The following is a 14,008-nucleotide window of genomic DNA, read 5'->3' as shown; positions in this document are numbered from 1 at the left end:
AGGGTGATGATGATGATGCTGATGATGGAGATGATGATGATGATGATGAGGGAGATGATGATGATGATGATGAGGGAGATGATGATGATGGAGATGATGATGATGATGATGAGGGTGATGATGATGATGATGATGATGATGATGATGGAGATGATGATGATGGAGATGATGATGATGATGAGGGTGATGATGATGATGGAGATGATGATGATGATGATGAGGGTGATGATGATGATGATGATGATGATGATGATGGAGATGATGATGATGGAGATGATGATGATGATGATGAGGGTGATGATGATGATGGAGATGATGATGATGATGATGAGGGTGATGATGATGATGGAGATGATGATGATGATGATGATGTTGTTGATGATGATGATGATGATAATGATTATAATAATGATGCTTGTATCCAAAGAAAAGATACGGAGATGAGGTGACGTCACAGCCATGTTAAAAAAATAGCTTGACTGCTTGAGGAACGCAGTTTTCAGATCTGAGGTTGCACTCGCCACATTGGACGACATGTTATGAAAGACTTATGAATTTTTAATCTGCACATTTTCTCAAATTTTGTCCGATGTTGCACTTAGGCCTAAGTTGATAGTATAATTGATGTTATATTCATTTCACCCGCACGTGTTATAATGTAGCACTTTCGTTGATGTGCTATTCTTATTTTATGAATTTGATAAGAATAAAAACCCATTCAGATTATCCTAGAGATAACTTTTCCTTTTATTCGACTCCATATTGATTTGATACCGATATAAGGAGGCAGTCACATCCATCAGCCGGAAGCAAGGTGAACGAAGATGACAAGATTACAACCAGACAGTTCCTACATGATTGTACCATTAAAGGAGACCAAAGCCCAATATATTTGTAGATTAGATTGAGTGAAAGCAGCAATATTGGTAGAGCAAATCAGTGAAAATTTTGAGGAAAATAGGACAAATTGGTTCAAAAATTACGAGTAATTTAGGGTTTCGGTGCTGTCATCCCTGGATAAGGAAACTACTTCAGGTAACTATGGACAACTATAGAAGATACAAAGAAAATTCTACAAAATTACATTACAAAACTACATTGTCATGAAGAGTTCACATTCTATCTACTTGTTACTGACACATTATAGGGGTAATTTTCCATTCCCCCTGCTTTTTGAAAGAGGTAAGTCAAGTGCTCTTTCATTATGCTAGAGAAGTTTGTTAATATTTTCCTTATCTTGTTGTCCATTGTGACGTCATGAAGTGTAGATGTCTCCTTATATCCACTGATGATGGCACCAAAACTTTAAGAAAATCATAACTGTGTAATTGATTCGATCCGATCCGATTTTCCTCAAAATTTCACTGATACGTTCTACTAATATTACTGCATGCTTTCACTCAATCCAAATTCATACTTTGGATTTGGTTTTCCTTTAAACAAAGGAACACGGATTATTCCGTCATAAGAAAACATATGCCCCGCTCTTCTGACCTGACCGGACTCTCCCCTGCAAGATCACAGTGACCGACACGGTAAGATAACACGGTGCCGCAATCCTGGCCCAGGGTGCGGGGCACACACACTTTCGACCCAGTTCTGACCCTTGTAGGCCATACCCATTAAATAGTACACCCCTGCGTCAGATTTCACTTTGGAGACATCCAGGTCCTGTTTCAATTGATTTGGTTTCGTTTTGTTTCATTCTAATTCCATTTCAGATTAATCGGGAAGCGCTGTGGATAAGTTTGTAAACGAAATGAAAACGAAAACAGAGCCTAAATCTTGCTGTGAAACAACGTAGAAAGCCATCTGATTTTGCAGTCGTCGACAACGATTAAGGTCTGAAAGAAAGATTGTATAAAACCTCTGAAATTTAAGGTGTCGACAATCGTCTTTGATAGACAAGACTGTATATACTTCAGTTGTTGTTCTTGTTTCTGTTCTTGCATTTTTTTGCTGGTAAGTTAGTTAGTTAGTTAGTTAGTTAGTTAGTTAGTTAGTTAGTTAGTTAGTTGGTTAGTTAGTTAGTTAGTTAGTTAGTTAGTTAGTTAGTTAGTTAGTTAGTTAGTTAGTTAGTTAGTTGGTTAGTTGGTTGGTAGTTTGTTTGTTTATATCCCCGATAGAGGTATGCTGTCCTCGGAGGCAAAACCGAGCAGGGTATATGAATGTGCGCTTGAGGTCAAGGGGAAGTGTGTACAAGCGTGTGAATGCGTGCGTACGTCAGACGGGTCTTTCCGAATGAATGTGGGGCTTCCCGGTGGCCTATTATCAGCATATTACTTTGGCAAAGATATCTGAAACCAATCAGCGGCCGCCTCGAGCGCTTGCGCACTGGCCATCATTTCCACCGGTAAAATGATGACCGGTATCATGTAACGTGTTGAAATCATATCTGAGATGGAAGCAGCGTGGTTATTGTGTGGTTCGTTAACTTTTGCCTGATTTTTGGTAGTCCTCCACTGCCTACGATTTTATGTCAGCGAGCAAGCTCTCTTGTCTTGTCTGCCGCTATAGAGGAAGGACACAGTTCTAGAAGTGATCATGAAGTGCATACTTTTCATTTCCTCGCAGTCATCTGCCGCGCCGAGTTGTCATCATTTTTTCGAAGTGGATGGGGGCGCTTGAAATCAGATTCATTATAACGACTTGTATTTTCATGGTCAGAACGCAGCTGGACACGGCTTTGACAGTTTACCGCTAGACATTGTTGACGTCACAGCGAAGGTGTGAGTGGTGCCAACTGTCGTCTGCCACACTCCGATTACATTCGATTGGCGATAATAACGATTCTCCTTTCGGTCAGCACCTGATGGGCGGGACGGGGTCCCTGCCTGGAGAGACCACTCACGGAGTCAAAATTATCATTATTCCCCAATGAAATTGCAGATTTCATTCAGAATCTTAGAGCAGACAGCGGAAATCAAACAATAGTTGATTAGTCCAGTGTCACATGACCACATACTGTCGTCGAGGTAGTGTCGTGTGCTCGGAGTATCGGATGGTGGCGCCAAAACTTCGAATAGATCGGGATGCCTTGCGAATCGAGCTAGAATCCATATTCGGCTCCTAATTGACAGAGAAAGACTCACTGCCGCATCACAGTTGATTTGTTGGAGCGAAAGCCGTCGTGCTTTGTTTACACCGTTTCCTTTCCTGGTCTTCTGCAGGCGTGTAAGGGAGATAAATTTTGTTCATCGCAGAGATAGCTCGGCCACAATTTATTGACCGCGGTTCTTTCATAAGGATTTTCGTGGCAGGGAACAAAAACAAGAAACTACTCATATAGCAGGATGTCTGGATAATAACTGCCCAGTCGCTACCATTGATCACAGCTGACAGGTGAGTTCCTCGTTTGCGTTTTCCAAGTTGAGTGATGCAGCAAAATTAAATCTCCAAAATAATGATCAACCTCAATCGCAAAAAAAAAGTTTGCTTTTAAGAAGTCCGTCCGATCAATCAAAATAGATATTGAAATATCGACTGCCTCAGAACAAAGCAAAATCGCATGTAATATCTCCTGTTGTTTACATATAGGGCCTACGTACGATATGTAATAATCGCCATACTAAGCGACTTCATAAGTATTGTTGTATTACGAGCTTCTTTTTCTGTTTAGACCCCCCCCCCCAAAAAAAAAAAAAAAAGAAGAAAAAAAGTGGTACCAAGAAATATTACTTCTATGATTTTTATCTTCTATTCTTCCCGGGTATAATTGTAACTGAGGTCACATTAAAATCAAATCTTATCTTCAGACTTCCCTTTTATATGTGAAAATTATCATATAATATCATAGTTTGTTCATATTTCAAACAGCGTCAATATTTGGTTATATCGCCTTTTCATACCCCCCCCCCCCCCCCATCCCCAATCCAGTCTTGGTGCGCGCTTGGTCATCAAAGGCAATCAACAAATTTCGATATTGGAGCCCCTTTTTTTCTCGTATTTATAAAAAATGAATGTTTCATGGAGAAGATTTGAAGAGTTCTTTTTGTACAATGCAATGAGATCAGATAAAAGATGAAAGTAGTAGAAGGATAGAAGTAAAATATAAAAGTAATAATTCCCACAAAAAAAAACACAAAAACAACATTTTCTCGAGAGGACATTGAAATAAATGAGCACTCAACATAGGCGTTCCAGGAGGCGGAGTTGAGCAATTACTATTAAATGTTTGAATTAATAAGTATAATAATGATCAAGGTGATGTTTACATTTCATCAAATAGAAAGGGTTTGCGAATTACCTTCGCAATACTTTCTTTATGTCGATCAACATAAAGAATTTTCGCAAATTTTTTCTTAAACTTAAATAGAATTCACGATTATATCCCTACCTTTTTGAACTGGTTTAGTGATTTTATTTATGCTTTATAATTCGTTGATATTGTCGACTATCTCATATTGTAACATTGTTTGGGCAACTGCGAAAAGTCACATTGACAGTATATTGCTTCTACAAAAGAAAGCTATACGTATATGTACCAATTCAGGCCATCGGGACCATTCGGATCCTTTGTTCGTAGAATTAAAAACACTAAAGGTAAATGATATTACTTTTCTGCAAAATTCACTTTTTATGTTTCGTTTGTACAACGGTCAGTTGCCATCTTCTTTCCTCCCATTATTTCAGTTAAACAAGGATATACATTCTTATCCCACAAGGCAATCTGATAAATTTCATCTACAAAATCCTAAAACGGTGATGGCTCTGAAATCTATCAGACACACTGGACCTGATATTTGGAACTCTCTTCCTTCAGAAATTCGAATTTTAAAGTCTATGTATTCTTTCAAGAAAGCTGTAAAGACAATGCTGCTTTCTGGATATCAGTGATCTTATAATGTCATTGCAATTGTATCGTATGTGAAATTCCCTTGTTGAATTATCGCCGTTCAGAAGTTATTGCGTAATGTTATGTAACCGACCATGACTTGTAAGTGTTCACCTGTACCTCGGTGAGAAAATACTTTGCTATGCTTTATTCAGTGATCCAGGTGATCTAACTTTGTGTATAGTGAAAGCAGACAGACCTCTCCTCTCTCCTTTCTCCTATCCTATCTCTATGCAAGTCATCCCTCCCCTTATTTTCCTATATGTTATGTATTATGTACGAGGGCTGCATGCAAATCAAGCAATGCTTAAGCTGTAGCCCTTCTGCGTTATTCATTGCATCACTGATATGTTCTGTTGTACATTGTAAAAGCAATGAAGAAACTGTATTGCTGTACATTATAAAGGTAATGAAGAAACTTACCTTGTTAGCACTTAATGTCTATGTATATCCATTTATATGTATGGTACCAACAATGTATATGATATATGTGTATGTATCTGCATAAGCAATGATATAATGCAGGAACCAATAAATCAAATCAAATCAAATCAAATCAAATCAAATCAATCTTTTTCAAACTTTCATCGAGGGTTTTCATGGACTTTTCTGCATTCTTTGAATCCCCTGTCCATTTCAGTGGGAAGACTGCCCCTTTAAGAGGAGAAAGAAGAAACGCCTGGTGCAACGCCAGGGTGCCTGATTGTGTCCCATGTCCACGGTTTCCGGATCATGTTAAATCACAGAAAACACACACACACACACACACCCACACACACACACACACACACACACACACACACACACACACACACACACCCCAAACCCCAGAAACATATTAATAGCACGATACAGATACTTATAAACCTGGTGAACAAGGATCTCTCATGGGCGTGAAGGAGTTGATGCTTTATAGGGCGATCATGACAGATACGTGATGCCTTTTCTTCACTTTCTTTTAATATCTACTCGAACATATATATTTTTTTTTAATTCCAATCCTTCTGAAAGGAAAAAAATCCATCCTCAAATTCAAATAAACAAATGAATAAACAAGTACAAAGCTGGTGGTTGCATCGTGCAGTTAATTGGCTTTTGCCACTTAATGTGTTTTTTTTAATGATTATCATTGTGTTACTAGAATACTACTAGGCCCTACTGCTATAAAATGATAATATGAATAGATTTATAGAAGTACGTGGTACAAATACCATACTGCAAGTATGCATTGTACAATAGTCTATCTATATGGGCCCCGCGCAAGACGAAGAAAAGGCTCTAAAGTCAAAATAAAGGCAATGTTCGATGTCTTAATAATGGTTTATTTTCTTTCTCCTTGAAGTCATGTCAAGGAGGCTCAAGCAATCTGAGAGGAGATTGAACAAGAAAGTGAAAGTCAGCGACGAATCAATCTTTTTTTTTAGGGATGTTTTCGCCCTTTTTCTCATCTAAGAAAGAAATTCTCTCATTAGCCTCTGCAGTGATGACTGTTGACCCCGTCAATTCAATAAGCCGGCGAAAGTACCCAATGGCGAACTCATGAAAACTAAACTATGTGGTCGGGTTACTCCCGCCGTTTAACCGAACGACGTTTTGACAATCACGCTCAATTTGTATTCAATCAAACTCAACCAACATTCCGCGCTAATGAGTTCGCGCCCGCCTCTGTATGGGTATTTCTGTAATGGGATGCCAAACTCACAAGTGCCTATTGGGGGTCAATGTGTCCGCTCGTGCAATGGTCGTCATTACATCGAACATGGGTATGGGTCCCTTTGGAACGTCAAAAATGTTCATTACTTTACTACTGCCAGCATTATGAGGAGTACTTCGAGTGCGATAAAAGGTCGGGTGAACAATATGCTGTAGTTCAGCCTTTGTGATCTCTGTATACTACAATAATATACTCTCTTTCTCTCTTTGTTTTGCGTTCGAATTTATGAATGAGATTAATCCATCCTTGCATCATTATATATATATATATATATATATATATATATATATATATATATGTATATATATTATGAAGTCAATGATATTCCAGTGTTATATCATACATTTGTTCACAGTGCTCCCCCGGAAAACTGTTGATAAACTGAGGGAACTACTCTGTTCAAATGTTACTGAATATAATTATATATATATATATATATATATATATATATATATATATATATATTGAAACAAAAAAAGGGAAATCTGACCAGAAAATAAATGATAGAATGGATAAAATGGAAACCCAATTTCTCTATACACACACACACACACACACACACACGCACACACATAGATAAGTTTATATATAACACTACAATACTGTCTATACCTTAAAGACATGTGAAAGAAGATTTCCAAGAATCAATGAAGTATAAATCATTCATTTTAATTGCTGATATCAGATGAATATCAGCAGTTTTGTTCTACTGCCCACAACATAAATACCTCTGAACATAATTTGCCTTTGAAACAGCACCGTCTGTGGCAGAGAATCTTTGTATCCCCCCAATGTGAAATCGCATATACTAAAGATGAAGCAAGCCATAAGAGGGAAGCTGCCGAAACTGTAATTTTTCAGAGCGTGACAAACTATCAATGACAGTGTGGGCTACATTTGGGAACACATTAGTCAAAAAGACGTTTAGCGTGTGGTTTCGCTCTGCTAATCAGAGATATTGTCTGTAGGAACTTTGATTACACGCCTATGCGTAACTAGGCCCTACACTTTAAAGTCACTTTACCATTTTCCCACTCCATTTAATTCTTGAAATCCATGTGATGCATCCATACCATCAAAAGTCTTCCCCCCACATGTGTGTGTGTGTGTTCTGTGTATGTGCGTGTGTGTGTGTTTTGTGTGTGTGCGTGTGTGTGTTGGGAAGTTTGGGAAATAGGGGAGGTTGTTGTAAGAAGCCAGAAATTTGAGGGAAATATATATGATTTTTATTCTGTTGATAAAGAGGAATATAATATTTTTTTGAAAATTTTTGAGAATGTAATTTTATTGAAAGATGTTTCATTTAGAAAGGTGTATGAACTCTTTGTTACAAATTTACAGCAATTGTATGTTTTACGAATGAAAGATGGCCAAAATGATTATTTGTTTTCGAAAAAGGAAATTACACATATATTTTTAATACCAAGAATGACAACACTTCTAACGAAACTTAGGGAATTTCAGTATAAATTATTACATGGAGTTGTTTATACAAAGGAAAATCTTTTTGAGTTTGGTTTCGTTGCAAATAACCGATGTTCTTTTTGTGAGCAATCGGTAGAAACATATAAACATTTATTTTGGGATTGTGTGTATATTAAGAATTTGTGGCAGGAAGTGATAGATAGGTTAGAGATGGCAGATCTTCGAAGTATAGAGTGGAGAGATGTTCATTTTGGTGTTACGGGAAGGGATCCAAAAGTAAAATTTTATAATACAATAATTTTTATTTTGAAATATATCATTTTCAGATCTAGGTCGGAGGGAAAAATTCCTACTTTGGAGAAAATTTGTAAAAGAATAATAAGTTTTCGGGATGAAGAAAAAGAAATTGCTATAAAAAGAAATAAGTTGGGATTACATTTGCTGAAATGGGAAAATGTTTCTGAAACGAGAGTTTAAGTATTGTTTTGTTTTCTTTTTCTTTTTATTAGTACAGTGTAGTTATCAGTGGTGAAGGCAATATAATGTGTCATTGGCCGCGCGCGGGGAGGGATAAGTTTTTGGTGGTGTAAAAGTTATAGGATTTTGTCCGCAGCTGGGAGTTTGATGAGTTTTGTTTGAATTTGAATGGGTATTTGGAGCGGTATTTGGGTGCGGGCGGACGATGCTTTTCTGCATACGGCCATTACACGCTTGTATGTTGTACGTATCAATCAACATTTGGAAGTCGTTTTCATTTATAGGAAGGAAGGTGGTATCGCTTCGGGTGTGTTTTGTGTGTGGGGTGTGTGTGTGTATGTGTGTTTTTGGTGTTGGTGTGTATGTGTGTGGGTGTTTGGGGTGTATGTGTGTGGTGGTTGTGGATGTATGTGTTTGGGGTTATGGTGGGGGTGTGGGATAGGTTTGAGTGCATCGGGGTTGGTGGGGATGGGGATTTGATTTTCAATGAAATGATTTCATTCTAGTTTTGCTATTTTGCTTTTTTTATGTATATACCCTTGTATATACCCTTATATACTCGATTTATAATCGAGTTGTTATGTTGAAGAGAGATGATTGGCAGTATAAGTATACCATAGTCAAAGATATATATATATATTTTTTTTTGTACATGTCAATATTTTCTCGTGAAGATTGATTTATAATCGAGTTGTTATGTTTGAAGGGAGATGATTGGCAGTATAAGTTGGTAATTAATTTGTCTTTTGAATGGCATTTGTACCTTTTTTATGTTCATGTTACACCCAGAATGGGTTGATTTATGATTGATTTGAATGAAATCAATAAAATATCATTGAAAAACAAAAAAAAGTGTATGTGTTAACGCCGAAATTGTCTGAAATCGGTACATTCGTCATTGAATATTTTTCTTACATTATAAAAAACGTCAGAAGTTATCGTCGAGTATATTGCTTGTCGATTATTTGGCCCAAATGTCAATGAGTATTCTGAATTTTAAACCCCAATGCTTTTTGCAAAGACTGTATTATGATCTATATATTCATCTGCTTAGAAAAAAAAAATCTTTCAGGCCCCCAAGAAAATGATTAAAAAGAGAATCGAAGTTGTTTACAATGATTAATTACATTAGCAAATAGTACATATATATTCATATACGTATAAAATAACCATGTGTACGTATGTACGTATGCATTTATGTATTATGTACAAATCGTCTTGAACATAGCCTAAGTGAGGAGGCGTATAATAAATATATTATCATGTGCTTTTATACAAATACATATTCCGACACATTTCTCTCAAACCTGCGGCTAATAATGATTTAACTGTAAGTGGTACTCTAATATGGTCTTGTAGTTATAATGGATGGCTTGAAAAAGAAAAGGCAGGCGCAGCTTCATGAAAACATGGCTGAAAAAGACGCTGAAGAAGAAAACTGTTATCGAGCCAATGAGGGCGGGATAACCTTACCGATTGTTGTAGTCAAGTGGTTTAGGGCACCTGCGTTGTGCTAATCTATATCCACCTATTGTTACCTGCGACAACTGTTCTATTTTGTTTGGCAGGATAATCATTGTCAAAATAAAGAAATTGCTCTCAATACCTCCAAGACCTAAATTCGTTTTTTTTTTTACATCTTTTTCCGAATTTTAGTAGGGACATCACTGACTGTACCCAAGGTCAAGCATTCATTCGTGTGAAATTCCACTTAGTTTGCTCAATTTTCCACCCGAGCTGTTTATTCATTTCTTTTCGTCATTCATTCAATATTAGCAGACGACCCACATCGTTTTTCTTTTTAGTAAATTGCCAGGATCGCTTCACACTTTTAGAATGTCCACACGGTCTTGTTAAAATCGCAATAACAACGCAGTAACTGATTCGTTCGGCAGGCAGGAGCCGTTCAGGGTGAAATGTACAAAAATGTACAGGAGTGCTAAAAAGTTTAAAGACGGTAACAATCGAAGCAAGTGAGAAATCGATTGATTGTGGCTTATTTTTATTTTCGCATCAAATACATCAAGACATCAAGCACAAAAACATGCAGTTTGTTTGCAAGATTGGGGATTGAATATTCTAGATTGTTGTTGTTTTGTTGTTTTCGTATTTGAGGCGCGTCATTCAAATATGAATATTTACGCCTTTATCTTTATAATATGATTATTTTATATGTAATAAATAAAATATATTCTAGATTATAAACACGCCGGGTAGTCTTATCATCAGGATTGACAATGAATAATATTGTTACTCGCTTTTTGTCTTCACAGAGACTCAGAATCCATATCATGACTGCGTAATGACGGCTGAATTCAAGGCTCGTGACATCGAACCCGCGGCAGCCGCATAAGTGCTCCGCCCTTAAGTTTGCGATGCACTGGTGTTTTGCCAGTGATGCTCCTTGGAATGAAACCCCTTTGAGTATCCGCGCTGATCCTTACAGAGCTGATAAGGCTATTGTACCATGACGCCGCAATGCAATTGTCTCCCCATTCCTAGATCAATCTCCCGTATTGATAGCGAAAATTGTCAGAATGTATTGCCGGTGAGGTACAGTAACTTCGCAAGTAGCTAACTCTATATGGGACGATGCTTCATAATGCATGGCGAAATAAAACGCATTACACCTTGGGTAATTACGTCATGTTTGTGTCATTCTTTTTTCTCAACAGATTATGCGAGGATCTTCGTCGGGTTCTGACCACATTTACTCTGGGGTAGCGATGCTGCCCTAATTGACTACGTGGACACTGTACCGCTATCAGACTGAAATTCTCAAATATGGCAACCTTCATTGGTACTGATATTTTGACTGAGGTGTCAGTGTCCCTGAGTCCACGGAGCCCGACAGAGTCGGGTATGCAGTCGGAGACCACCACAGTGGGACAAGCCTACGAGTCAGTGACAGTAGAGGAGGTCGAGTCTTCGTCTTCACAACAGTACCTTATGATGACGGTTGACATCGGGACAGACGTTAGTGTGGACTCGAGTACGACATATTTGCCTCTGTCGAGCCTGTCGTCATCCACGTACGACGTCGCAGAAATGTCATCTGCAAATATGTCCGACCACACTACCTTGCCCGATGAAGAATCTTTCGATGACGAGTTGTTACGCAGTGTTTTAGTCGGATTGCTCGCCAGTTTCCTCGCTGTGATGATCATATTCGGAAATACCCTCGTCATTCTGGTTGTCTATCGAGAGCGTCACTTGCGAACCGTCACGAATCTCTTCATCGTCTCTCTGGCCTGCGCCGATTTCCTCATCGGATCCGTGGTGCTACCGTTCTCGATTCACGCGGAAATCACGAGAGGCTACTGGCCGTTTGGGTCGGTCTGGTGCGACCTCTGGCACGCGTTCGACATCCTCGGCTGTACCGCCTCCATTTTGAATCTGTGCATGATAGCGTGCGATCGCTACTGGGCCATCACGCATCCAATGAGCTACCCTACGCGCATGACGAAGCGCACGGCTGTATTTCTGATAGGCGTCGCCTGGGTATGCTCGGCAGCAATCTCCTTCCCCTGTATTCTGTGGTGGCGAGCCATCGAACCTCCTCACCCTCCAATGGAATGCATCTTTCCCTCAAATACAGTATACCTAATCACTTCATCATGCGTTTCTTTTTACATCCCATCCTTCATCATGGTATTCATGTACCTAAAAATTTATCGGACAGCGGTGGGCCAGGTGCGCGCGTTGCGTACGGGAACCAAGCTCATGAAGTGTTCTAATGGCCACGGGAACGGAATGGCCATGCGCGTTCACCAAGGGGGCGCCATTCGTAGCGTCGATGGAACTTTGCAAAAGCGAACAGGAACAAATTCAAACTCATTTTCTCAACAAGGAGTAAAAGGCGCTGTCCATCGCAAAAACGGTGCTCCCGGAAAGAAATTCATGTCGCGCCTTTCTCGAGAACACAAAGCTGCGCGCACGCTGGGAATTGTCATGGGCGTCTTTATTATCTGTTGGCTGCCATTTTTTATCGTCAATGTCACGGCGCCCGTCTGTACGTCGTGCTATTTTCATCCCATTCTCATTGCCTTTGTCACGTGGTTGGGTTACGTCAACAGCGCGCTGAACCCGCTGATCTACGCATTCGCGAGTCGTCGATTCAAACGCGCATTTATGCGCGTCCTCTGCGCGTGGAAACGCACAAAGATGAGCACAACCACGTCTGAAATAGGACGAGCGGGATCACTGGCCTGTAATTACCCCGGAGGAGTGGTGGCAGACACATCAATTACGCAGTACAGTGACGAAAGAAATTCGATGGATACAAGTAGCAGTGCACAATCGAATATGAAATACTCATTGCCTTTCATCTATTTTTAGACACTCACTCAAAAGTAAAGTGCATTGTATTCAGAAAAAACGGGAGGTTTACATTTGGTAAACCGCCACGCCCATATCTTGCTTTGTTCCCTGTGATGTAATTTCACATTTAAACTTCATCTTTGCAATGAATTTTCGTTCTTATTGAATAAGCAGTGATTATTTTCTTTGACAGTTAAAGGGATAGTACAGTATTGGTGGAGATGAGAATTGGGCTTTTAACTTTTTGCGAGATACCAAGAAAACACTAATGATGTAGTACAGAGCATACCATTTTAAGAGGAATTCAAAGTTTATTTGATGAAAATCAGGTTTGGAATGACTGAAACATCCAAAAACAAAGTAAAACAAAGGGATAGTAATAAAGTGTGGGTCCCACACTTCATTAGAATTGCTCTTTTTGGGATATCTCAGCCATTTCAAAACCAATTTTCATCAAATAAATGTTGAATTCTTCATAGAATTACATGCTCTTTCATATTTCATAAGAGGTTTCTCATTATTTCACCAAAAAATGTTAGAAACCTGAAATTAGGTCTCAACCAAAACTGTACGATCCCTTTAAACATTGTTAAGCTATTAAACCTATATGTGCCATTTTGGTGTACTTTGTATACGAAGTTTGACCAATCCTAAATGCATGTGTTTCTATCTTTTTCATCGGATATTAGAAATGACAATGTGGAAATAGGTCGGCCGTTTCAAAGATTCAACTGTGTAGTCTCAAGCCACCAAAATCATCTCAATAGTGAGTTGCATGGAGAACGGACATGTTCACGTATACACAGCAGAACTGTACTCCCTTTCTTACAATAATTTACAGTTTATCGAATTGAATGAAATATGTTTGTTGGAAGATGTTGTAATGCCCTTTGTTGACATTGTTGATTCAAAGCCTCATGTTTGGTACCCGATTTTACTACAGCAGTCAAGCATCTTAAGATTCATGTTGATCTATTAACTCAGGGGGGTGGAAAGAGACCCCTCCCTGATTAACTACTGCAGGTTTGGCATTCTACGCAACAAAACAGTGCTCACTCTCTTACAGTCTTTTACGGCTTATCAAATTGAATCAACTATAACATGTTTATTGGAGTGCACGTCACGAGACCGACACCCACGAGTCACACAGCCCACGAGTCACAGAGCTTACGAGTCATACAGCCCATGAGTTATACAGCTCACGAGTCATACAGCCCATGAGTTCGACTCTAAGCTAA

At 38.9% G+C, this 14,008-nt stretch overlaps 1 protein-coding gene across 1 annotated transcript; it reads left to right on the top strand.

Moving 5' to 3' along the window:
- The first annotated feature begins 11,234 nt into the window (after window positions 1-11,234).
- On the top strand, window positions 11,235-12,788 carry LOC140241465 (dopamine receptor 2-like). The gene has a single exon (XM_072321195.1). It carries the CDS (start codon window positions 11,235-11,237, stop codon window positions 12,786-12,788), a length of 1,554 nt encoding a protein of 517 aa, XP_072177296.1.
- The last annotated feature ends 1,220 nt before the right edge of the window (window positions 12,789-14,008 follow it).

The sequence above is a fragment of the Diadema setosum genome, chromosome 18, assembly GCF_964275005.1.
Source record: "Diadema setosum chromosome 18, eeDiaSeto1, whole genome shotgun sequence".
Taxonomy (NCBI): Eukaryota; Metazoa; Echinodermata; class Echinoidea; order Diadematoida; family Diadematidae; genus Diadema; species Diadema setosum.
Note: the sequence above shows the minus strand (reverse complement) of the source record. Positions and strands in the feature narration are given on the sequence as shown.